Source organism: Scyliorhinus canicula, chromosome 2 (genome assembly GCF_902713615.1).
Source record: "Scyliorhinus canicula chromosome 2, sScyCan1.1, whole genome shotgun sequence".
Classification (NCBI taxonomy): domain Eukaryota; kingdom Metazoa; phylum Chordata; class Chondrichthyes; order Carcharhiniformes; family Scyliorhinidae; genus Scyliorhinus; species Scyliorhinus canicula.
The window spans coordinates 132270644-132296397 of NC_052147.1; the positions used below are offsets into that span (position 1 = coordinate 132270644).

The 25754-nt window shown below is 46.9% G+C and overlaps 1 protein-coding gene across 2 annotated transcripts in view; it reads left to right on the plus strand.

Moving 5' to 3' along the window:
* Window positions 1–25754, plus strand: part of bmpr2b (bone morphogenetic protein receptor, type II b (serine/threonine kinase)) — a 392181-nt gene that overhangs the window by 299805 nt on the left and 66622 nt on the right. For both annotated transcript variants that reach the window (XM_038786943.1, XM_038786948.1), the window contains exon 4: window positions 5916–6026. In XM_038786943.1, coding sequence (XP_038642871.1) covers window positions 5916–6026 — 111 coding nt within the window. The remainder of the gene's footprint in view (window positions 1–5915; window positions 6027–25754) is intronic.

A 25754-nucleotide genomic window follows, 5' to 3' on the forward strand; every position in this document is an offset into this window, starting at 1 on the left:
GCAGCAAGGTGGTGCAGTGGTTAGCTCTGCTGCCTCACAGTGCCTAGATCCCAGATTCGATCCGGGCCCTGGGTCACTGTCCGTGTGGTGTTTGCACATTCTCCCCGTGTTTGCGTGGGTCTCACCCCCACAATGTGCAGGGTAGGTGGATTGGCCACGCTAAATTGCCGCTTAATTGGAAAAAAATAATTGCGTACTCTAAATTTATCTTTAAAAAAGGGAAAAAAAGGGCAGCACGGTGGCCTAGTGGTTAGCACAACCGCCTCACGGCGCTGAGGTCCCAGGTTCGATCCCGGCTCTGGGTCACTGTCCGTGTGGAGTTTGCACGTTCTCCCCGTGTCTGCGTGGGTTTCGCCCCCACAACCCAAAAATGTGCAGAGTAGGTGGATTGGCCATGCTAAATTGCCCCTTAATTGGAAAAAATAATTGGCTAATCTAAATTTTTTTTAAAAAAGGGAAAAAAACCTTTATGGTGTCCAGGAGAACATTTGTGTCTCAACCAAAGCCACCAAAACAATCTCTTACAATATCTCCAAATTTGCAGATGACACTAAGCTGGGTGGCAGTGTGTGCTGTGCAGAGAATGCAAAGAGGATAGGCTGGCTGAGTGGGCAAATATTTGGCAAATGCTATATAATATGGGTGAATGTAAGGTTATCCACTTTTGGTGGCAAAAACAGGAAGGTAGATTATTGTCTGAATGGTGGCAGTTTAGGAAAAGGTAAATGCAATGAGACCTGGGTGTCATGGTGGAATAGCCGCTGAAGGTGACATGCAGGTACAGCAGGAGGTGAGGAATGTTTTTTTTATAAATATATTTATTCTCCTTTTTCACATTTTCTCCCAAATTTACACCCAACAATAAACAACAATCAGTAATGAATACAATGTCGATCCCCATATCAGTAACAATGATCCCATCCTCCAACGAAACCCCCAAACTTTAGCCCACTTGTTAATATAAACAAATGACAAAAAGGAATCACCCATAGTCACCATTAACACAAACAGAGGAGGTGAGGAAAGCTAATGGCATGCTGACCTTCCAGTCCAAAGATGTGTGGGTTAGGTGGATTGGCCATGCTAAATTTTTTTTTAAAAATTTTTATTGGAATTTTTTACAGAAAATATAAAACATAATGACAAACAATGAAATGCAACAAAATAACCCATAATAACTGTAACATCCCCCAGACCGAATCGACGTATATATCACATCCCCCCCACCCCCCCAACCCCAATGAACAACAAAAGAACTTAAAAATAAATTTAAATTAAATAAACAAACATAGTCATCGTCCACCCCCCTCCCCCCCGGGTTGCTGCTGCTACTGTCCCCGTACCCTATCGTTGAGCCAGAAAGTCGAGGAAAGGTTGCCACCGCCTAAAGAACCCTTGTACCGACCCTCTCAGGGCGAATTTGACCTTCTCTAGCTTAATGAAACCCGCCATGTCATTGATCCAGGTCTCCACGCTTGGGGGCCTCGCATCCTTCCATTGTAGCAAGATCCTTCGCCGGGCTACTAGGGACGCAAAGGCCAGCACACCGGCCTCTTTCGCCTCCTGCACTCCCGGCTCCACCCCAACCCCAAAAACCGCGAGTCCCCACCCTGGCTTGACCCTGGATCCCACCACCCTCGACACCGTCCTCGCCACCCCCTTCCAGAACTCCTCCAGTGCCAGGCATGCCCAGAACATATGGGCATGGTTCGCTGGACTCCCCGAGCACCTGACACACCTGTCTTCACCCCCAAATAACCTACTCATCCTCGTCCCAGTCATGTGGGCCCGGTGCAGCACCTTGAATTGGATGAGGCTAAGCCGTGCACACGAGGAGGAAGAATTAACCCTCTCTAGGGCATCAGCCCATGTCCCGTCTTCGATCTGTTCCCCCTCCCACTTAGCTTTCAGCTCCTCTACTGATGCCTCCTCCGCCTCCTGCATTACCTTTTAGATATCATATATCTAAAGGGACTGGTTTAGCTCACTCAGCTAAATCGCTGGCTTTTAAAGCGGACCAAGCAGGCCAGCAGCACGGTTCGATTCCCGTACCAGCCTCCCCGGACAGGCGCCGGAATGTGGCGACTAGGGGCTTTTCACAGTAACTTCATTGAAGCCTACTCGTGACAATAAGCGATTTTCATTTCATATCTTCCCTTCTCCGACCCAGACCCCCGAAAGCACCCTGTCACTCACCCCCCTCGCGGGAAGCGAAGGGAATCCCTCCACCTGCCGTCTAGCAAATGCCTTTACCTGCAGATACCTGAACATGTTTCCCGGGGGAGCCCAAATTTCTCCTCCAACTCCCCCAGGCTCGCAAACCTCCCATCAATAAACAGGTCCCTCAGCTGTCTGATGCACGCTCTGTGCCAACCCTGAAATCCCCCATCAATGTTCCCCGGGACGAACCTATGGTTCCCCCTTAATGGAGCCTCCATCGAGCTCCCCACTTCTCCCCTATGTCGCCTTCACTGCCCCCAAATCTTGAGGGTATCCGCCACCACCGGACCCGTGGTATACCTCGTAGGAGGGAGCGGCCACGGCGCCGTTACCAGGGCCCCCAGGCTTGTATCTCCACAGGACGCCCTCTCCATCCGTTTCCATGCTGCCCCCTCCCCCTTGATTACCCACCTTGCGCACCATCGACACATTGGCCGCCCAATAATACCCCGAGAGATTGGGTAACGCCAGCCCCCCCCCCCCCCCCCCCCCCCCCATCTCTACCCTGCTCCAAGAAGACCCTCTTCACCCTCGGGGTCCCATGCGCCCAAACAAAGCTCATGATGCTGCTAGTCACCCTTCTAAAAAAGGTCCTAGGGATAAAGATGGGCAAACACTGAAAAAGGAACAAGAACCTCGGGAGAACCGTCATTTTGACGGATTGCACTCTACCCGCCAACGATAGCGGCACCATGTCCCACCTTATTAATTCCTCCTCCATCTGCTCCACCAGCCTGGTAAAATTAAGCTTATGGAGAGTCCCCCAACTCCTGGCCACCTGCACCCCCAGGTATCTGAAACTCTTCACTGCCCTCTTAAATGGGAGTCTCCCAATTCCTTCCTCCTGATCACCCGGGTGTACTACAAATACCTCGCTCTTGCCTAAATTTAACTTATAGCCCGAGAAGCCCCCAAATTCCGCTAACAGCTTCATCACCCCCGGCATTCCCCCTTCTGGATCCACCACATACAACAGCAGGTCGTCCGTATACAGCAATACATGATGTTCCTCCCCACCCCGCACCAGACCCCTCCATCTCCCTGACTCCCTCAACGCCATAGCCAAAGGTTCAATCGCCAGTGCAAAGAGCAAGGGGGTTAGGGGGAACCCCTGTCTGGTCCCACGATAGAGCCTAAAGTACTCCGATCTCCTTCCATTGGTAACTACACTTGCCATCGGAGCCGCGTAGAGCAGCCTCACCCATTTGATGAATTCCTCCCCGAATCCGAACCGCTCCAGCACCTCCCACAGGTACCCCCACTCAACTCTTATCAAACGCTTTCTCCGCATCCAGCGCCACCACTATCTCCGCCTCCCCCTCCACTGCCGGCATCATAATAACATTTAGCAGTCTCCGCACATTTGTGTTGAGCTGCCGTCCCTTGACAAATCCTGTCTGATCTTCGTGTATCACCCCTGGCACACAGTCCTCTATCCTGGTGGCCAGGATCTTCGCCAGCAACTTAGCGTCAACATTGAGGAGCGAGATAGGCCTGTATGATCCACACTGCAAGGGGTCCTTATCCCACTTCAGGATCAGAGAGATCAGTGCCCGCGACATCGTCGGGGGCAAAGCCCCCCCCCCCCCCCCCCCCCCCCCCCCCCTCCCATGCCTCATTGAAGGCTCGCACCAACAGGGGGCCCACCAGATCCGCATACTTTTTATAAAATTCCACCGGGAACCCGTCCGGCCCCTGCGCCTTACCTGACTGCATTTGTCCAATCCCCCTGACTAGCTCCTCCAACTCTATCGGCGCCCCCAGCCCCTCTACCAGCTCCTCTTGAACCCTTGGGAAACATAGCCTGTTCATGAAGCTCTCCATCCCCCCTCTCCCCATCGGAGGTTCCGACCGGTACAGTTCCTCGTAGAAGTCCCTAAAGACCCCATTTACTTCTGTCCCCTTCTGCACTACATTCCCACCCCATCCGTCACTCCACCAATTTCCCTAGCCGCATCTCGCCTGCAGAGCTGATGCGCCAACATCCTGCTCGCCTTCTCCCCATACTCGTATACCGCGCCCTCCTCCACTGTGTCTCCGCCTTTCTGGTGGTCAACAAGTCAAATTTGGCCTGCAAACTACGCCGTTCCCCCAGCAACCCCTCCTCCGGTGCCTCCGCGTATCTCCTGTCCACATCCAGGAGCTCCCCACCAGTCTCTCCCTCTCCTTCCTCTCCCTCCTTTCCCTATGGGCCCGGATGGAGATCAGCTCCACTCGGATCACTGCTTTCGGAGCCTCCCAGACCATCCCCACCCGGACCTCCCCCGTGTCGTTGGTATCAAGATACCCCTCAATACTTCCCCGGACCCTCCTACACACCTCCTCACCAGCCAGCATCCCCACATCCAGGCGCCAGAGCGGGCGCTAGTCCTGCGCCTCCCCCATCTCCAGATCAACCCATGGTCTGAAATCGCTATGGCCGAATACTCGGCATCCTGCACCTTCGGGATCAATCCCCTGCTCAGGACGAAAAAATCTATTCGGGAATAGACCCTATGGACATGGGAGAAAAAGGAATACTCCCGCGCTCTCGGCCTCCCAAACCTCCAGGGATCCACCCCTCCCATCTGGTCCATAAACCCCCTCAGCACTTTGGCCGCCGCTGGTCTCCTACCCGTCCTTGAACTGGACCGGTCCAGTGGGGGATCCAGCACTGTGTTTAAGTCTCTCCCCATGATCAGGCCCCCTGCCTCCAGGTCCGGAATGCGGCCCAACAAGCGCCTCATTGGCCGTGCTAAATTGTCCCTTAATGTCAAAGGTTCGGTGGGGTTACGGGGATGGGGCGGTGGAGGCTCTTTCCAGGAGCCGGTGCAGACTCGATGGGCCGAATGGACTCCTTCGCACTTTAAATTCTATGATTCTATTATTCTTAGCGAGAGGATTTGAGTACAAGAGTAGGGTTGTCTTGCTAGAGTTATACAGGGCATTGGCGAGGCCACACCTTGAGTATTGTGTGCAGTTTTGGTCTCCTAGTTTGAGGAAGGACATTCTTGCTCTTGAGGGTGTCCAATGAAGGTTCACCAGCCTAATTCCCGGGATGGCAAGACTGACATATGAAGCAACATTGGATCGACTGGGCTTGTACTCACCGGAGTTTAGAAGAATGAGAGGGGATCTCTTAGAAACATATAAAATCCTGATGGGACTGGACAGGCTAGATCGGGAAGAATGTTCCCGATGTTGAGGATGTCCAGAACTAAGGGTCACAGCCTAAGAATAAGGGGTAAGCCATTCAGGACTGAGATACGGAAGAACTTTTTCTGTCAGAGAGTTGTGAATTCCCTATCACAGAAAGCTGTTGGGGCCAGTTTGTTGTCTTTGCCTTTGCGTGGCCCTTGCGGGTGAAGGGATCAAGGGAAAGCGAGAGTGGGATACTAAATTTGCATGATCAGCCATGATCATATTGAATGGTGATGCAGGCTCAAAGGGCCGAATGGCCTACTCCTGCACCTATTTTCTATGTTTTTGTGCTGTTAGTGAGATCTTGTGATCTGAAAATGTCTGCTGTTCTTGCTGCTATAGTAGCAGTGCGCAATGTGATTCATGGGATGTGAAACACTTTGAACATTTGAGAGCTGTTAATAAGGTGCAAGGTTAGCAAATGCAATTCTGCCTTTCTTATTTGTACATTCAAGTTTTTATATATACTAGCTAAAGTGCGTGACAACACTGTAATTTATTTTTCTGTGTTCTAGGTACTTGGAGACCGCACTACAAGGAGGAGACAATTGTAATTGCTTTGGCATCGGTGTCTGTCGTAGCTGTCCTGATCGCAGCTTTCTTCTTTGGGTATAGAATGCTTGCAGGTGAGTGTTTGCAATTAATCTTGCCGTCATTCCTCCTCGTTTAAAGATGGTTCAAAGCTTTCATTTACCCCCCACCGAACATTGTAAGCATTATTTAACAATGATCTTTCTCTTCTGAGTTTCTTCTTCACCTTCCAGGCTCCTTTCATCTGATTCCACAGGTACCAGCAATTTCCCAGTATCTTGCCCATGTAACCATTCTTCAGACAAGTGTCAGCATATTTTCTTTTAATCATGCAGTTGTCACAGTTTAGCTGTATAAGTGAGCAAAGTATAAGCAGAAAAAGCTAGAAATACTTGACAGGCCTGTTGAGAAACAGGTCCAAGAACTTCCCTCAGGATTGGAAGATATTTACAACTGAACAGCATTTTAAAAAGAGCAGAATAAGCGAAAGGAGGGAAGAAAAGATGTATGACCTCAAACCCCCTACCCGTTGCCTTTTTAATTCTCTATGCCAGACTCCTTTCCTGCACCCTTTAAACAGTGACTTTTGCTCAGGTAAAATTTCACAGATGTCAGTTGCCCTCCAAAACTGCACCCAAATAACCGTTGTTGTATGTAAACTTTGACGATGAATGTCAGGCATGTTACCTGCTAGTTAAAGGCATCTCACCCTATGCCCACACACAGGAACTTTGTAGTAACAGATATTAGATAATGACCAGTAGCAAGAGATGTTTTCTCTCCCCCTTCCCTGGCTTGGGTAGCGTGACCAATTGTACCAGCCCTAACAGTTGAAAAAAAAGTGATTGAACTTGAGACCTCCTTGTCTGCATTTCTTAGTGGTACCTGTGGCATGTATTAATCCAGTGAGTCGTTGGAAGAGTTTACATTTTGAATGTATTACTAGCATATTGAAATAAATAGGAGCTACGACTTGGAAAGATATAATTCAACCTAATCAGTTTGTGTTGGTTGTGCAGGTAACTGTCCCAATCATATATAGCCACTGTGTCCTCCATATCCCTTGAACCCATTTTGTTTCATACACCTATTCAATTTAATCTTGAATGTTGACAATTTCTGCCTCAACCATGAATCCTCAGAGTGAATTCCACATCTTGAAAACTCTCTTTGTGAAGAGGGTTTCTCCTGCTTCCTGTTCTAAATGTAACATTTAATCTCTTATTTGTGGTTTCTTATTGAACCTCCATCAGAAAAGGGTCTAATTCTAACTCAACTCCCTCTAACTATCCTGCATATTGCCACGCTAATCTGTGATGTTCTGAATTACAAAGCAGTTCCACAGAGCAGATAGATTCCCAATGAATCTACATTGTGCACTCGCTAAAGCATCACTATCCTCCAGTTTAGAACCCAATACTGAACACAGCACTCTAATTAAGGTCCAATTAAGGTTTATAAGGGATCATTATTACCTTGTAGTTTTTATATTCTGTGCCTCTTGCAATAAAATCTGCTTGATTAACCTGAGCTGTTGCCTTTAATGTCCCGTGAGTCTGTGACCTCAAATCCCTTTGCTCTTCCACAGCAGACGCCTCCTACCATTATGAGTTTAAAAAATTCTGACGAAAGACCGTTGACCTGAAATCAGTTTCCCTTGCCATATGTGCTACCTGATCTGCTAAATAGCTTTTAAAACTAAAATATATCACCTCACATTTACTGATTTTCAGTTCGATCTGCCAGATTTTAATCCATTCCCCCACTTCATCAGTGTTACTTTGACCTTCTGAAGAACTAATTATACCCCTTATTTTTGGCATCATCTGCAGGCATTTGCACCATTTCCTCCAGGTCTTATCTAAATAATTGTCCCAGTGAACAGAAGCAAGCATACAACTGAATGCTCAGAAAAACTGCCCATAAATGAGAGGGTAGTGAGTTGAATAGTTGTAAATGCATTTCACTAACATTCAGTGTGAAATCTTAGATTTTGCTTATACATACCCAGGCTTTCTTGAGTGTAGGAAATATCTTGGGACAAAAAACAATAGTCAGAAAGAGGAATCACCTCCAACTTGCTGTACTACCATCTAGTGGTCAAATCACATATTCTGATCAAGAGCTGTGGATTGAGGCTAGCCAGATCTGGCATGTTATATCAATATTTTAAAAATATTTCATGGGATATAGGTGTCACAGGCCAGGCCAGCATTTATTGTTCTTCCCTAATTGTCCTTTTTTCAAAAATATTTGATTCAAGGCATTTTCATATAAACAAACAAAAGCAGAAGAACAACCATACAACATTATAAACAATCAAAACCCATTCCCCCTCCCCCACTTCCCCAATACCTCCCGTCTCCCATCCTGTCTTCCCCATTTTAACCCCTTTACTCCCCCCAGCCCACTCCCCGTTTGCTGACTCCTCAATCCTCCTTAAAGAAATCGATAACCGGCTTCTACCTCCGAGTGAACCCATCAACCGACCCCCTCAGGATGAAGACCTTCTCCAGCCTTAGGAATTCTGCCAGGTCATTCACCCACACCCCCGATTTTCGCAGCTCCGAGTCCCTCCACCAACCAAAATCCGTCTCTGGGCTATCAGGGAGGCAAAGACCAAAATATCGGCCTCTCTTGCCGAACTCCCGGGTCCTCTGACACCCCGAATATTGCCACTTCTGGACTCCGCAAACTTCTGCCAGAACCCCCTCAGCTTCAAACATGCCCAAAACAGGTGAACGTGATTCGCGGGCCCTTTACTCACCACCCATGTGGCGACTAGGGGCTTTTCACAGTAACTTCATTTGAAGCCTACCCGTGACAATAAGCGATTTTCATTTCATTTCATTTTCAATTAAGCAGCCTCCTCACATTTGCCGACAACCGCCTCCCTTTAACAAAACCTGTTTGGTCCTTGCCTGTCACCCCCGGGACGCAGTCCTCAATTCGCGAGGCCAACACCTTCGCTAACAGCTTGCCGTGGATGTTCAGTAACGGGCGGCACAACCCACACTCTATCAGGGAGATGGAAGCTTGTGGCAGTGTAGGAGAGAATTCCCCCCCTCTTCCTTGCCTCATTATTACACCCTCACCAGCAGTGGCCCCAGGTGCCGATTCATATAACCTACTATAAATTGTCTCAAACATGCCATTCACATCCTCCGGGTCTAACACCACTCTCCCCTTATCGTCCTTTACTCAGCCAATCATCCTCGCCGCCTCAGTTGGTGAGCCAGCATCCTGCCCGTCTTCTCACCGTACTCATATACTGCCCCACCACCTTCCTGTGGACATAAACCCAAACTCCATCTGGAGCCTCTGCCTCTCCTGGACCTCTCGAGTACTTTCTGTCCACCTTCAGGATCTCATCTACCAGCCTTGCCATCTCCACCTACTTCACTGTCTCACTATGCTCCCGAATTGAGATAAACTCCCCCTAACCACCGCCTTGAGCGCCTCCCACAGCGTGGCGTGACCTCCCCTGTGTCATTTAGCTCCATATACCCCCGAATGGCAGTCCTCACCCGCTCGCACTCCTCCTCATTCGCTAACTGCCCCACATCCAGCCTTCACTGCGGGCACTGGGCTCCACTCCGGTCCCCACACACATCCACCAGGGCAGCGGGTGGTCAGAGACCACGATCACCAAATACTCCGAATCAACCACCCCCGCCAGTAACGCCTTGTCCATCATGAAAAAGTCAGTCCGGGACTACACCCGGTGCACATGGTAGAAGTATGAAAATTCCTTCATTCTCGTTCTCCCAAACCTCCTTGGGTCCACTCCCCCCATGTGCTCCATAAACCCCTTCAGCTCCTTCTCCACTGCCGACACTCTCACCAACCTTGGGCTCGACCAGTCCAAACTCAGCTCTGTAACCGTATTGAAAGCCCCCCCCCCCAACATGATCAACCGGTGCGAGTCCAAATCAGGAATCTTTCCCAGCACCTGCTAATGAACTCTACATCATGCCAATTTGGGGCATAAACATTTACCAGGATCATTGGCAACCCCTCCAGCTTTCCACACACTATCACAAACCTCCCCATGTCCCTTCGCCAATTCTGCTCCCAGGTCCTGGTGCACCTACAGCTCGTTCCCTCCCAGGTGCACTTCCTCACCTGCCTTGCCCATTGGAGGATCTTCCCGTTACACAGAAAACGATGCACCGCATCACCATTGCCCTTTGGGGCTCGCCCGCCTGTGGCTTCTTCATCAGCGCCCTGATCTCTCAGTCGACCTCCGGGGACCGGTGAAAGGCCCCTCTTCATCAGCTTCTCCAGTATTTTGGTCACGTATGTGCCGGCCTCTGCACCTTCGCTGCTTTCGGACATCCCAACAATCCTCAGATTTTGTCTTCTGGAGCGATTTTCCAGATCCTCCACCTTCTCCTTCAGCCTCTTTTGGGTCTCCCACATAACCCCCATCTCTGCTATATGCTCATGCTCCCTCACCACCTCCTCTACTTTTTGGATCGCCCGGCCCTGGGACTCCAGCCTCTGCTCCATTCTCTCGATCTTCGACTTAATCGGTTCCACCACCTTGGCCAGGCCTTCCAGGGATTCCTTCCTCTGCTGACTGAACTTTGCATTTAGAAACTCCATTAGCTGCTCCGTTGACCACTGGGCGGCAGGGCAGCTCCCTTGCCCTCCGCCATCTTATCCTGTGGTGCACCTCCTGTTCCAGCAGCTCTTTTCTTCTTGCTGCACTCCTAGTTCGTAGATCCATCCACCAGCCACACTAGAAGAGTAAAACCTTCCATAGGCACTCCTGCACCCCTTGCCATAAAATACTTCGCACTTCAAGCGGGGAAAAGGCTAAAAATGAGCAGGAGCCACCAAATGAGCGATCGCTCACTTCATGGCAATCACCGGAAGTCTTCCCTAATTGTCCTTGTGACAGTGAGTCACCATCTGTTTTTTCCGATAGTCACCATCTTGAACCAGTGCAGTACATTTGGTATAGGTACATTACTGATAGAAAGGGAGTTCCAGGATTTTGACCCAGTGAAGGAATGGTGATATAGTTTCAAATTAGGCTTGGAGGAGACCTTACAGGTGGTGGTGTTCCCATGTATCTGCTACCCTTGTCCTTTTATGTGGTAGAGATTATGGGTTTGAAAGGTGCTGTTAAAGAAGCCAAGGTGAATTTCTGCAGTGCATCTTGTAAATTGTACATTCTGCTGCAAGCTTCGGTGGTGGAAGGAATGAATGTTGAAGGTGGTGGATGGGGTGCCAATCAAACGGGCTGCTTTGACCTGGATGGTGTCGATCTTCTTGAACATTGCTGGAGTTGTAATCACCCAGGCAAGTGGAGAGTATTCCATCACAGGCCTAACCTGTACCTAATTAATGGTGGACAGGCTTTGGGAGTCATATAATATAATTAATAATGTTTTAGATTCAATCGTTGCCTGTATTGATTTGGCTTACCTAAGTCGACGAAGTGGTTTAAGGGGGTGAAATATACCAAAGCTCCTGCTCCTATTATGGGTTGATTAATATGCTGCTGCTCCATTGTGAGCTGCCTGTGGGGGAAGCGCGGTTTCTGGTGGGTCACGGGATGGCCCTTCCACCATCACCATAAGCGTTCTGGGGTCTCCCACCCCTAATTGTCTCAGCCCTTATTCAATCCTTCTTCACCTAATACTTCAGCTGCCGGTCAGTTCTAGTGCATGACCACAGATTACCTTTAGCCATCACTGCTGAAGCGGGTGGGGGTGCTGTGAGGGCCGCTGGTGAGAAGACAGATCACAGATGGCATTTCTTTAGAGGACTACTCCAGACTGAGCTTTATCAGACTGTCATCCAGATGACGGCACAGTCGGCAGACTAAGGCAGGTAATTCCCTGGCAAAATCTGGCAGTTTCCAGCTGGCTTTACTAGCGTCATTCTGCCACTTGACGTTTCCATTCATAAAAACATGAATGGAAACGTCAAATGGCTGAACATCTTTCCATCAGAATGCTGTGGTCAAAATCTGAAGAGTAGTATTCCTGATCACATGGGTAGTTTATTCAATACATGGCCGTCTTTTTCCGATACAGAATTCGCGGGTGTTTTACTTGCCGTTTTTATGAATGGAAACGTCAAGTGGCAGAATGACGCTAGTAAAGACAGCTTGAAAGCTGTTTGATTCGCGAACTGCTTTCACAACAGAATCCACTCTGCAGAATCCACAGACAATGATACTATTTGGAAGTTTTAGTTTGGGCATTAATTTCCAAAAAAGTGACTCGCATGATACATGAGATATAGCATAAAACATGTTTTGGGGACAAAAATTTAGGGGTCGCATGATACGCGAGTATATACGCTAGGTTGAGTGACAAAGACAGAGGGCCGATTCTCTGCAACGGCGGAGAATCGGGAAGGCTGCCGTGAAAGAGGCCGTCACCCACGGCAGCCTCCGCGCCCCCTCCCGGGACCCGATTCTCCCCCCCCCATCGGGGCTAGGAGCGGGGCCCCGGGGGTCTCGGCGGCGCGGCCTTGACGACCGTCGTCAAGAATGGAAGCCCGAATGGAAGCCAAGAATGACGCGTGGCTGGCGCCTGTATGACGTCAGCCGCGCATGCGCAGGTTGGCTGGCTCCAACCCGCGCATGCGCGGATGACGTCATCACGCAGACGGCTCCGACCCGCGCATACGCGGAGCCGTCTTTTCCCTCCGCCGCCCCGCAAGACGTGGCGGCTTGATCTTGCGGGGCGGCGGAGGGAAAATAGTGCGTCCGTTACGAACGCAGGCCCGAGGCCCGTTACGGACGCGGGCCTTTGCCCTCCTTGGCACGGCCGTGGTACTGCTGTGCCATTCGGGCGCCTATAAGCCCCAAATGGGCTTCTGGCCCCCGTTTCACGATGGTGGCGATCAGGTGTGGTTGCCGCCGCCGTGAAAAGGTCGTAAACGGCCGGCCACTCGGCCCATCGGCATCGCCGTTCGCCGTGAAAAACAGCGAGCGGCGATTCGTGGAGTGGGCCGAGCGTGGGGGGAGGGGAGAATAGCGCGGGGTCGTAAAAAATGTCGGGAGGCCCTCCTGCTATTCTCCCAGGCATCGTGGGGAGCGGAGAATCGTGCCCAGAGAGTATAGATAATGAGTAGATACTGTAATTGGCAGAATATGATGAGTAGTGTCTGACAGGAGAGCTGAGTTGAGGGCTCAACTATTCACCATATTTATTAACAACTTAGATAATGGAATAGACATCCACATATCCAAATTTGATAATGACACAAAGGTAGATGGTGTTTTTAGCAGTGTAGATAGAAACATAAAATTACAGAGACATTGACAGATTAATTGAATGGACAAAACTGTAGGCAATTGTGAGGATATCCAGTTTGAACCTAAAAGAGTTAGAAAGCATACTTTCTTTTTTTAAATAAATTTAGAGTACCCAATTATTTTTTCCCAATAAAGGGGCAATTTAGTGTGGCCTAATCCTATCCTGCACATCTTTGGGTTGTGGGGATGAAACACGCAGACACGGGGAGAATGTGCAAACTCCACACAGATAGTGACCCGGGGCCAGGATTGAACCCGGGTCCTTGGTGGCATGGGGCAGCAGTGCTAACCACTGCACCACTGTATCACTCCAGAAAGTATACTTTATAAATGGTGAAAAGCTAGAAATAGTAGAAGTCCAGAGAGACTTGGGGTATCCATTTACATAGATCATTCAATGTCTTAAACAGGTACAGAAAATGATCAAAAAGGCTAAAGAAGAGATCCTTCAGCTATAAAAAGCCCTGGTTAGATCACAACTGGGATGCCCTGAGCAGTTTCATGGAGTGTCTTAAAAGAGAAAAGCAGGGCAGCACGATGGCGCAGTGGTCAGCACTGCTGTCTCACGGAGCTGAGGACCCGGGTTCGATCCTGGCCCCGGGTCACTGTCCGTGTGGAGTTTGCACATTCTCCCCATGTCTGCGTTGGTCTCACCCTTCTAACCTAAAAACGATGTGCAGGGTAGGTGGATTGGCCATGCTAAATTGCCCCTTAATTGGAACAAAAGAATTGGGTACGCAAAGTTTTAAAAAAAGAGGAAAGTGAGGCAGAATGGTGGAGAGGTACAGAAGGCGAATTCCAGAGCTTGGAGCCTTGAAATGGAAGGTGGGTGAAGTGATTACAATCAGGGACACTCAAGAGACCAGAATTAGAAGAGCGCAGAAATCCCAAAGAATTGTGCGTTGAGATTACAGAAATAGAGAGCGTAATGTAAACAGGCATGAAAGTTTTAAAATCAAGATATTGCTTAACCAGGAGCCATTGTAGGCCAGCAAGCACAGGAGTGATGTGAGGTAAGAAACGGGCGGCAGAGTTTTTGGTGACCTCAGGTTTATGAAGCGTAGAATGTAGGAGACCAGATGGAAGTGCATTGGAATAGTCAAGTCTAGAGGGAAAAGCAAGGGGATTGCAGTCCCTTAATTACAAGAGAAGTGGGGGATGGGCTGTGAACTGATTAAAGTTACTTCAAAATATAGCAACGAAAAAGCAGGCCAGAGACAAAAGACGAATCAAGAATTAAAAAAACAAACAATAACATATAGAACATAGAACAGTACAGCACAGTACAGGCCCTTCAACCCACAATGTTGGGCCGACCATTTATCCTAATCGAAGATTAACCTAACCTGCACCCCTTCAATTTATTGCTGTCCATGTGCTTGTCTAAGAGTCGCCTAAATGTCCCTAATGACTCTGACTCCACCACCTCTGCTGGCAGTGCATTCCACTCTTCCACCACACTCTGTGTAAAGAACCTACCTCCATCTCCCCTATACTTTCCTCCAATCACCTTAAAATGATGTCCCCTCTGTGGTGAATGTGATTCACACCGGATTGTAATCTGTATATACATGTGTCTGTATTGTAAGTGCAGTTGCACTACCTGTCCTCCAGGGGGAGTAGCTCTGGGAATGCTCGAGTTGTATGGGGCTTCTCCCTTGGCTCTGCCCAGGACTCCTCCCCCGGAAGCTCCTGTATAAAAGCTCAGTGCCACATGGTCAGCCGGCCAGTTCACCGAAAGTTCAATGGCTAACCGGCTGGCTCTGTTGTGAGTATATTAAAACAGCTATTCTAATCCTACAAGCACGTGTCCGTAGAATTGTTGGTTTCAACACCCTCGTGACAGCCATTTCCACACTGGGGGAAAGTCTCTGGCTATCCACTCTATCCATGCCTCTCATCAGAGGGGCTGGTTTAGCACAGGGCTAAATCGCTGGCTTTGAAAGCAGACCAAGGCAGGCCAGCAGCACGGTTCAATTCCCATACCAGCCTCTTCGAACAGGCGCCGGAATGTGGAGACTAGGGGCTTTTCACAGTAACTTCATTTGAAGCCTACTTGTGACAATAAGCGATTTTCATTTTCATCACCTTGTACACCTCTATCAAGTCACCTCTCTGCCTATATAATAATATGAATGAGCTCCCCAACCCTCTCCCCTCACACCAATATAAACTCTCACCCCATCATACCCCACCTCTCCGTAACTGTTAAAATTGTTTATTGGTTTTGCACTATATATTACATATTTTTAGGGTTTTAGTTTTTTTACAAAGCCTGCAGCTTTGGTTGGTGCTGCTGATAGCCAGCTGAACAGGATTCTTCAGCGGGTGATTAGGGAGATAAAGGCAAGGGCATATGCCCTACTCCCCTTGAATGGTTCTGGCTAGTCTGATACCTTGAAGACTGCCACTTCGGGCTTGGCTCCACACTCACCCCACAACCTTGGACATTGCTTCAAAGAAGGGGAAGTTGAGAATTAAAGATCATCTAGATTAGGGCTTGAAGAAACCCTGAGTGGAAAATCCAAATATGAAGTCATAAAATTGGTGATGGGCAAAGCTCCCTGAGGCAATGAAAGCTTATTGGCTTTACACAGTTTTATACTTCACAATTAATTATTTTCATTGTAAAATCAAAGAGATTTGGATTCCTCAGACCAACTCTTCGCCAAGTCACTCACCAATGTACACAGATTTTCTGCAAAGGTGCTGTAGAGAATGTATTCATGACCTCAGCCAAGTTGACCAGAGGTCAGTGCTATCTTCACAATGACAGTACACAAAATTAGACAGCAACTCATCCAGCTGACTCTCACCTAAATTTTGAGTAACTATTTGAAAAGCCATCCCCAACTGGTACAAGAAGACCTGAAGAGAAGTAAATTTGAAGGATGGTATGAAACAGAAAACAGAGGGCAGTTAAGGGCAGCTTTGCAGAGTGGCAGTAAGTGAGAAGTGGGGCTGGATTCTCTGATTCTGAAGCTATGTCTCCACGCCAGCGTGGGAATGGTGACGTTTTACAAGAGGGAAAATGGCGTAAAACGGCCACCGATCCTCCGTTTGGCTGGGGGATAGCATCAAGGCGTGGCACGTCTCCCAACAGGGAGAGAACGTCAGATGGGGGTGGGGGGACACAACACCAAGGAGGGGAAAGCAGAAGGGTAAACAAAAGGAGATGTATGGCAGGCCATGGGGGTGGGTGGCAGCAAGAGGGAGAGGAACAAAATGACAGGGGCCGGAAGGACTTTATTTAGACTGGCTTCAGAAGGTCAATCTCGGAAACAAGGAACAAGATGGCACTGCAAATAGCCACTTTGGAGGGTCCCTGGTCAAAGGGGAATCCCGGAGTGCCAGGGGATCACCCACGAGGCATGCACAACTTCGGCGGCCACTCCCTTGAGTGCAAGAACATCCTTCCTCAGAAAAGGAGACCAAAACTGCACACAGTATTCTAGGTGGCCTTACCAAGGCCCTGTATAATTGCAGCAACACAACCTGCTTCTGTACTCGAAACCTCTCGCAATGAAGGCCAACATACCATTTGCCTTCTTTACTGCCTGCTGCACCTGCATGCTTACCTTCAGTGACTGGTGCACAAGGACACCCAGGTCTCTCAGCACACTCCCCTCTCCCAATCTGCCTTCCTGTTTTTGCTTCCAAAGTGAATAATCTCACACCTATCCAAATTATACGGCATCTGCCATTGATTTGCCCACTCGCCCAACCTGTTGAGATCATGCTGTAGGATCCCTGCATCCTCATCACAGTTCACCCTCCTACTCAACTTGGTATCATCTGCAAACTTTGAGATGTTACATTTTGTTCCCTCATCCAAATCATTAATATATTGTGAATAGCTGGGGTCCCAGCACCGATCCCTGTGGCATCCCACTAGCTACTGCCTGCCATTTTGAAAAGGACCCATTAATCCCTACTCTTTGTTTCCTCTCTGCCAACCAGTTTTCTATCCACCTCAATACACTTCCCCAATCCCATGCGCTTTAATTTTGCACGATAATCTCTTATGCGGGACTTTGTTAAATGCCTTCTGAGAGTCCAGATATACCACATTGACTGGCTCTGCCTTGTCAACTGTACTGGTTACATCTTCAAAGAATTCCAACAGATTTGTCAAGCATGATTTTCCCTTCATAAATCCACGCTGACTCTGACTGATCCTGCTACTGGTTTCTAAATGTTCTGCAATAAGTCCTTGGTCATGGATTCAAGAATTTTCCTCACTACCGATGTTAGGCTTACTGGTCTATAATTCCTTGCTTTCTCTCTACCTCCCTTTTTGAATATTGGAGTGACATGAGCTACCCTCCAATCTGAAGGGACTGTTCCAGAGTCTACAGAATCCCGGAAGATGACCACCAATGCATCCACTATTTCCTGAGCCGCCTCCTTAAGCACTCTGGGCTGCAGATTCTCAGGCCTTGGGGATTGATCCACCTTCAATCCCATCAATTTTCCCAGCAACCATTTCTCTACTAATGTTGATCTCCCTCAGTTCTACCCTCTCGCTATAGCTTTCATTCTCCAACATTTCTGGTATCTGATTTGTGTCCTCATTTGTGAAGACAAAACCAAAGTGTGCATTCAATTGCTCAACCATTTCTTTGTCCCTTATTATGCATTCCCCTGTTTCCGTCTGTAGGGCCTACATTTCTCTTTACCAATCTCTTTCTCTTCACATATCTATAGAAACTCTTAGTGCCAGTCTTTATGTTCCTGCCAAGCTTACTTTTGTACTGTACTTTCCCCTTCTTAATCAATCCCGTTGTCCTTTTTTGCTGAATTCTAAACTGCTCCCAATCCTCAGACCTATTATTTTTCTTGGCCAATCTGTATGCTTCTTCCTTGGATCGGATACTATTTCCAATTTCCTTTGTAAACCATGGGCCCATTTACCATTTTGCTTATGTGGCAGAAAGGGATGTACAGTTGGCTGTAGTTCCTCTGTGCGTTCCTTGAATGTTTGCCATTGTCTATCCACTGTCATTCCTTTAAGTAACTCTCCCCAATCTATCAAGACCAACTCACGTTCGTCTCATATCTTCATAGTTCCCTTTATGATTCAGCACCCTAGTCTCTGAATCAACTACACTTCACTCTCCATCTTGATAAAAATTTCTATCATGCTATGGTCGCTCATCCCCAAGGAGTCTCACACAGCCAGATTGGCAATGATTCCCTTCTCATTACACAGTACCCAGTCTAAGATGGCCTGCTCTCTAGTTGGTTCTTCCACATATTGGTCAAGAAAACCATCTCATATACACTCCAAGAATTCCTCCTCTACGGCAGTTTGGCTAATTTGATTTGCCCAATCTATGTGACGATTAAAATCACCCATGATCACCGATGCTCCCTTATTACATGCATCTCTGATTTTGTGTTCAATGCAATTCCCAACATCACTGCAGTTTGGGGGTCTTTATATGACACCAACTAGTGTTTTTTGCCCCTTGGTATTTCTCAACTCTATCCATACAGACTCCACATTGTCAGAACTAATATCATTTCTCACTACCGTGTTAATTTCCTCTTTAACCAGCAGTGCCACGCCACCACCTTTTCTTTCATGTCTGTCTTTCCTAAACATTGAAAACCCTGGGACAGGGGACGGAAGGACCCAAGGAATCCCAAAAATGTCCTGCAGAGAAGAAGAAACATGAGGGGCCTGGCCCTCCCAAGCCTACCACTAGGCAGCACAGCGGAAAGAACCAGACATAGAATGGGTGAGGATGGAGGAGGGCTCCTGTACAGGGACGACCCACCAGGCCGTTGCCACGGCAGCGCTCCCATCCCCACCAGAAATTGACAAAGGCGGGGAGGGGAAGGGGAAAGAACTGCTTATATGTAAATAGATAACAATTTCCCACTGTATAATATGAGACCTAAGAAAATATCTGAAAACACCAAGGCGTTTTTGGGGGGGGGGGGGGTTCAATATCAATGGAAATTTCTTGTATACTGTACTCAATGCACACCCTTGCCAAATGTACAATGTATAAAATGAAAAACGGCAATAAAAACATTTTCAAAAAAAAAATGATAGGGTGTGGAAACTTGTAGATTAAACAAAAATGACCGGGGTGAATATGGGTCAGTCGTGCAGACCAAATAATGTGTTGAACTATACCAAAGTACAGAAAGAAACAAACTTGCAAAGTGGGTTTTAAAAAATCTGCAAATTAAATTTAATATCGTGAAGCAGCAGGTGGTGGGTAGGAGGAATAAAGAAGTTACTTGCCCCTGAAAGGTAAGAATCAAAATGGAATAGAGCAAAGAAATATTGGAAATCAAATGCATAAATCACTGCATATGAACAAGGGTAGTCGTTTTTTGGGTTGGCATATGTATATCTCAAAGCTACGTTAGAATAGGAACAGGAGTAAACCATTTGCTTCTTCAGGCCTGTCCCACCATTGAGTGAGATCATGACTGATCTACAGCTTAACTCTATTTACCCACTTTTGCCCAATGTCATTTAATTCTTCTGGACCACAAAAGTGTATTATTCTCGGATTTAAAATCACAATTTTTAAGTTACAGCAGAGGAGAGTTCCAAATTTATCCCAGCCTTTGTGGTAAAAATATTAAATATAGCAATGCAAGTTGGTACGGTCATAATAAATATTGGAGGTCATTTCAGGTGGAAGAAAATACAAAAGTTAAAATAAAGAAGTTAAATATTGTATTGGATCAAAGGAAGTGGCTTATAATGTTGCCAGAAAAAGTGATAAGCCTAAGGATTGGGAAAATTCATAAAAAAGGGAAAAGCAAATATATATGCAAGCGAGTAACATAAAGGCAGATTGTAAAAGCTACTTTAGGTATGTGAAAAGGAAAAGATTAACAAGGACAAATGTGGAGGAAGATGGGAGAATTTAGAATGGAGAATAGGGAAATGGCAGAGAGACTAAACAATTACTTTGTGTCGGTCTTCATGAAGGAAGTTACAGAGAATTTCCCAGAAATACTAGGAACCAAGGGACTGGTGAAAATGAGGAAAGGAAGGAAATTTGTATTAAGAAAGAGGCAGTACTTGAAAAAATAATTGGATTAAAGGTTGAGAAATACCCTGGATCAGACGAGCTGCATCCCAGAATTGTGAAGGATTTCGTAGAGAGAGAGTGGATACATTGGTGGTTACCTTTCAAAATTTTATAGATCCTGAGGAAGTTCCTGCAGACTGGAAAGTGGCAAATGTCACTCCACTATTTCAGAAGGGAGGAAGGGAGGAAACTGAGAACTACACACCTGTTAGTTTGATGTCAGTAGTAGGGAATATTCTAGAATCTGTTATAAAGGATGTGATAACTGGACACTGGAAAATAATATGATTGGGCAGAGTCAACATGGATTTATAAAAGAGTAATCATGTTTGATAAAATTTGGAGTATTTTGAGAATGTTACTTGTGGCATAGATAAAGGAGAACTAATTGATGTGTATTTGGATTTTCAGAAGGCTTTTGGTAAACTCCCACACAGGTGGTTAATAAACAAAATTCGGGATTGGCGGTAATATCTGGTATGGATTGAGAATTGGTTCACCGTCAGAAAACAGAGAAAAGGAATAAACAGGCCACTCTCCGGATGGCAGGCTGTCACTAGTGGGGTACTGCAAAGAATACTGTTTAGGTCACAGCTGTTCATATATCTATTTCAATGATTTGGATGTGGGGACAAAATCTAAGAGTTCCAGATTTGCTGAAGAGACAAGCTAGGTGGGAATGTGAGTTGTGAGGAGGATGCAAAGTGACCTCAAGGGGATTTGATCAGGTTAGGTGAATGGACAAAAACATGGCTGATGGAATATAATTGAATAAGTGTAAAGTTATCCACTTTGGTAGAAAAAACAGAAAGACAGCATATTTCTCAAATGATGAGAGATTGGGAAGTGTTGTTGCCAATGGACCTGGGTGTCCTTCATAAGTCACTGAAAGCCTAGCACGGTGATGCAGTGGTTAGCAGAGGACCCGGCCCCATGTCACCGACTGCGTGGAGTTTGCACATTCTCCCTGTGTCTACGTGGGTCTCACACCCACAACCCAAAATGATGTGCAGCTAAATTGTCCCTTAATTGGAAATAAAAAGAATTGGGTACTCTAATTTTTAAAAAAAAACCTAAAAGCCAGCATGCGGGTGGAGCAAGCAATTAGGAAGACAAATGGTCCATTGGCCTCCATTGCAATGGGATTTGAGTGCAGCAGTAAATATGTTTTGCAGCAATTGTATCAAGTCCTGGTGAACCCGTAGTTGGAATATTGTGTATAATTTTGAGCTCCTTATCTTAGAAAGGAGTCATAAAGCGCAGAAAAGGCCCTTCGGCCCATCAAGTCTGACAACTATACCTAATCTCAATGCTAATCCCACTTTTTTTTTATTTTTTATAAATTTAGATTACCCAATTATTTTTTCTATTAAGGGGAAATTTAGAGTGGCCAATCCACCTACTCTGCACATTTTTGGGTTGTGGGGGCGAAACCCACGCAGACACGGGGAGAATGTGCAAACTCCACACGGACAGTGACCCAGAGCCGGGATCGAACCTGGGACCTCAGCGCCGTGAGGCGGTTGTGCTAACCACTAGGCCACCGTGCTGCCCTATGCTAATCCCACTTAACAGCTAGTCCCATATCCTTGAATATGATGGTGTTGAAGTGCTCATCCAAGTGTTTTTTAAAGGTTGTGAGGGTCCAGCCTCCACTACAGTCCCGGCTAGTGAACTCCAGATTCTCAACACCCTCTGAAATTTGTTTTTCTCAAATCCCCTCGGAATCTCCTGCCCCTCACCCTAAAACTATGTCCCCTTGTGATTGACCCCTCAACCAAGAGGGACAGTTGCTTCCTACTTAGCCTGTCCAAACCCCTCAAAGTCTTGTACACATCAATTGTTTTTTTTGAAGTGTTTTTATTGGGTTTTCACATCCTGTATCTCATAATTCATAAGTTACATATTACAAAGCTGCACAAAAAAGGAAAAATAATCAAGATTAACAGAAATCACATATATTTACAGGCAATTGTCTTTCCTCCTGTTGTGGCTGTGGCCTCTCTTTAGTCGACATACATCTGTTACAATCCCCCGTATGGCGAGAGAATAGAATAGAATAGAATAATAGCTTATTGTCATGTATACACCTCAATCATGTCCTCCCTCAGCCTTTTCTGCTCTAAATAATACAATCCAAGCCTATCCAGTCTCTTCTTATAGTTCAGATGCTCCATCCCAGGCAACATCCTGGTGAATCTCCACTGTGCCCTCCTCCTCCAGTGCAATCAGCCCCTTCCTATAGTGAGGTGACAAGGACTGCACACACTACTCCAGCTGTGGCCTAACCAATATTCTGTACAGCTCTAACATTACCTCCTTGCTCTTATATTCTGTGCCACTACTGATAAAGGCAAGTGCTCCGTTTGCCTTCTTAATTACATGCTGCATATCCTGAATCAACCAATACCTTTCCAAGTGGAAATTAATTCTCTCCTTCAGAATTTTCTCTAATAGTTTCCCTACCACTGATGTGACACACACCAGACTCTAATTTCTTGGTGTATCTCTACCACCCTTTTTGAAAAATGGAACAACATTAATTGTTCTCCAGTCCTCTGGCACTCCCCCGTGGCCAGAGAGGAGTTAAAAATTTGCATCAGAGCCCCTGTAATTTCCTGACTCGCTTACACAGCAGCCTGGGATGCAATTCATCCGGATTTGTCTATTTTTAATCCCGGCAAAGCCTCCAATACCTCCTCACTTCCTATGTCAAACTGCTCAAGGTCCTCACAGTCCCATTTCCTGAAATCTGTACCTACGTCCTCCTTCTCCTCGGTAAAGACCAATGAGAAGTATTCATAGAACATCCTAGCAATGTCCTGCAGCTTCACACACACATTGCTCCTTGGTCTCTAATGGTCCGTACCCTTTCCCTGGTTAACCTCTTCCCCTTAATGTATATATAGTATATCTTAGGATTCTCCTGAATCCTATTCGCAAATCTTTTTTATGCCCCATATTTGCTCTTCTAATTGCTTTCTTAAGTTCCCTCTTGCACTTCCTATATTCCTCGCGGGCCACAGTTAAAATTCTCCTTTTCGACTTGCTAAAAGCCTTTCTCTTCCCCCTTGTCGCATCCTGGGATGCCCCAGAGACATCCAGGGCTCTCTGAACTTATTGTTGCTACATTTCCCTCCAGGGAACATGTTGGACCTGTACTCTCACCATCTCCTTTTTGAATGCCTTCCATTGTATATTTTCCCACAAGAGGCTGTTCCCAGTCAACTTTAGCCAGGTCCTGCCTTATTTTAGTAAAATCTTCCTTGCCCGAATCCAAAACTGCCAGGTCACCTTTTTCCTTGCCAAAACAAGCTAGAACCACACCGTGTTGTGGTCACTAGCACTATCACTAAAATGCACCTCTTCTGCCACTTTGAACACTTGTCCAGCTTGGTTCCCCAGATTCAGCACTGCTCTATTTCTTGTTGGACCTTCTACATATTGATACAAAAACTTCCCTGAATACGTTTCAAGACATTTTCTCCCTCTAAACCCCTTTACACCAGTGTTTTTCAAACTTTTTCCCCCCGGACCCACTCTTACCAACCGGCTGACCTTCCGGACCATGCCGGCTGACCTTCACGGCCGACGTTGGCTAACCTTAGCGACCTACACCAGCCGACCTTAACAACCTACTCTGGCCGACCTTTGTGACCGATGCTGGTTGTCCTTTACGACACACCATTATTGCTTACCTTTATTCCAACAGGTGAGCCTGCTTGGTCCTCACAATCTCACTTGCCTTGTCATTCAATGTTACACTTCTGCTAAGGACTTCAACTGACGATTTAGGTTCTCGCTGCATCCTTTGAAAAAAATCAAGAGATTTGTCCTCCAACTCACCATGCTTAGCCTTCAAATACTTTTGAAGTTTTGAGGATTTTAAACTTTAATTTGCAAGTACTTCTTTGCATATATCACACATTGGCTTTGAATCTTGATTTGCATTGGCACAATTAACAAAGCTATACCAAAAGAAATCATCTTTATACGGCTTTGTTCCCGATTTCAGTTTCTTCTAAATGGGTTGTTCACTAGAGGCCCTGGAACTCTGTATGGAGCTAACACTAGCACTGCTCTGTCCTGCCGTGGAGTCCCCTGAGAAGCTCTCTCCAGCAGATTCAGTTGTGAGATCCTGGCCTGTTTGTGTCTCTGGCCCTCTCTTCATTATTACCAAAAAAATCATCTCAGTTCTTCACACATCCTGTTGCTTGCTTGCTTGCTGGCAGCTGCAAGATTGAGTAATTTCTCCTCTGTCATTTTGCACCCAAAGAAGTTATTCTTTTTTTTAACTTTTAAACTTTATTTCCAATACTTGATTTTCCCAAGTTTATGACTTTTTACTATTGAAAATGAAAGCAATTTTAGTTGAACATACGCATCCTTACATTTATATACAAACTTTGTTTTAAATATATTCCCGTTACTTTAGAAATTTAAAGAAGTATAGAAAAAAGTACAATCTTGTTTTTACTTTACAAACTATGACTTTAGACGAGATGAAGTAACTTCTCAAACACACACAATGTCGCAATATTTCTTACTGCTTCCACTGCATTGACCTATCCATTCAGGTCATCTCCTTCTCCATTCTCACAAAAATGACTTACTTCCTGGTTTCTCGAGAGTGGCAACACAAAGTGATGACTGTAGGTTTCTTCCAGTGTTGACATGTGTCAGCCATATTGACTGGCCTCATTTGATCGGTATATCTGACTGACAAACCTGGCCTAGCTCCCCGCTCACTGTCCAATAACTTACTGTTGACAGATGCATCCGCCCCAGTCACAGACTGCTGACCACTTCCTGACCCGTACTTGACATCGTGGGAGTGCAAGCAGACGTTGTGCCGGCCATTGAGCAGCTTGCCGACGAAGCCGCAGGTTGCATACCACCGATCGGTGGCGGGGGACGAGTCAAGCAACAGAGCACAGCTCCAAACTGGAGCCTTCACAGTTAGCATTGCACGCCCACGAGCCCCCCCCCCCCCCCCTCCTCCAGTGCAGTGACTAACACACAGACCAGTTCTGCGCCACCCTGGCCCCTCAAATACCGCAGCTGTCCACGGCAGGCATTCTTAAAAGCCGGTCACAGGGGCAGCACAATGGTTCAGTGGGTTAGCCCTGCTGCCTCTCAGCGCTGAGGTCCCAGTTCGATCCCGGCTCTGCGTCACTGTCCGTGTGGAGTTTGCACATTCTCCCCGTGTTTGCATGGGCTTTGCCCCCACAACCCAAAGATGTGCAGGCTAGGTAGATTGGCCACACTAAATTACCCCTTAATTGGAAACAAATGAATTGGGTACTCTAAATTTATTTTTTAAAAAGCCGGTCACAGCCGTTGGGTGCTTTTCCCCATGATCAGGAAAGCCACGGCCGACCACTCTGTAATCCCCCCCAACACCTGCCCACAACCCACCCACTGGTCGCAACGCTGACTTTGAAAAACCCTGCTTTACACTTTGACTATCCCAATTT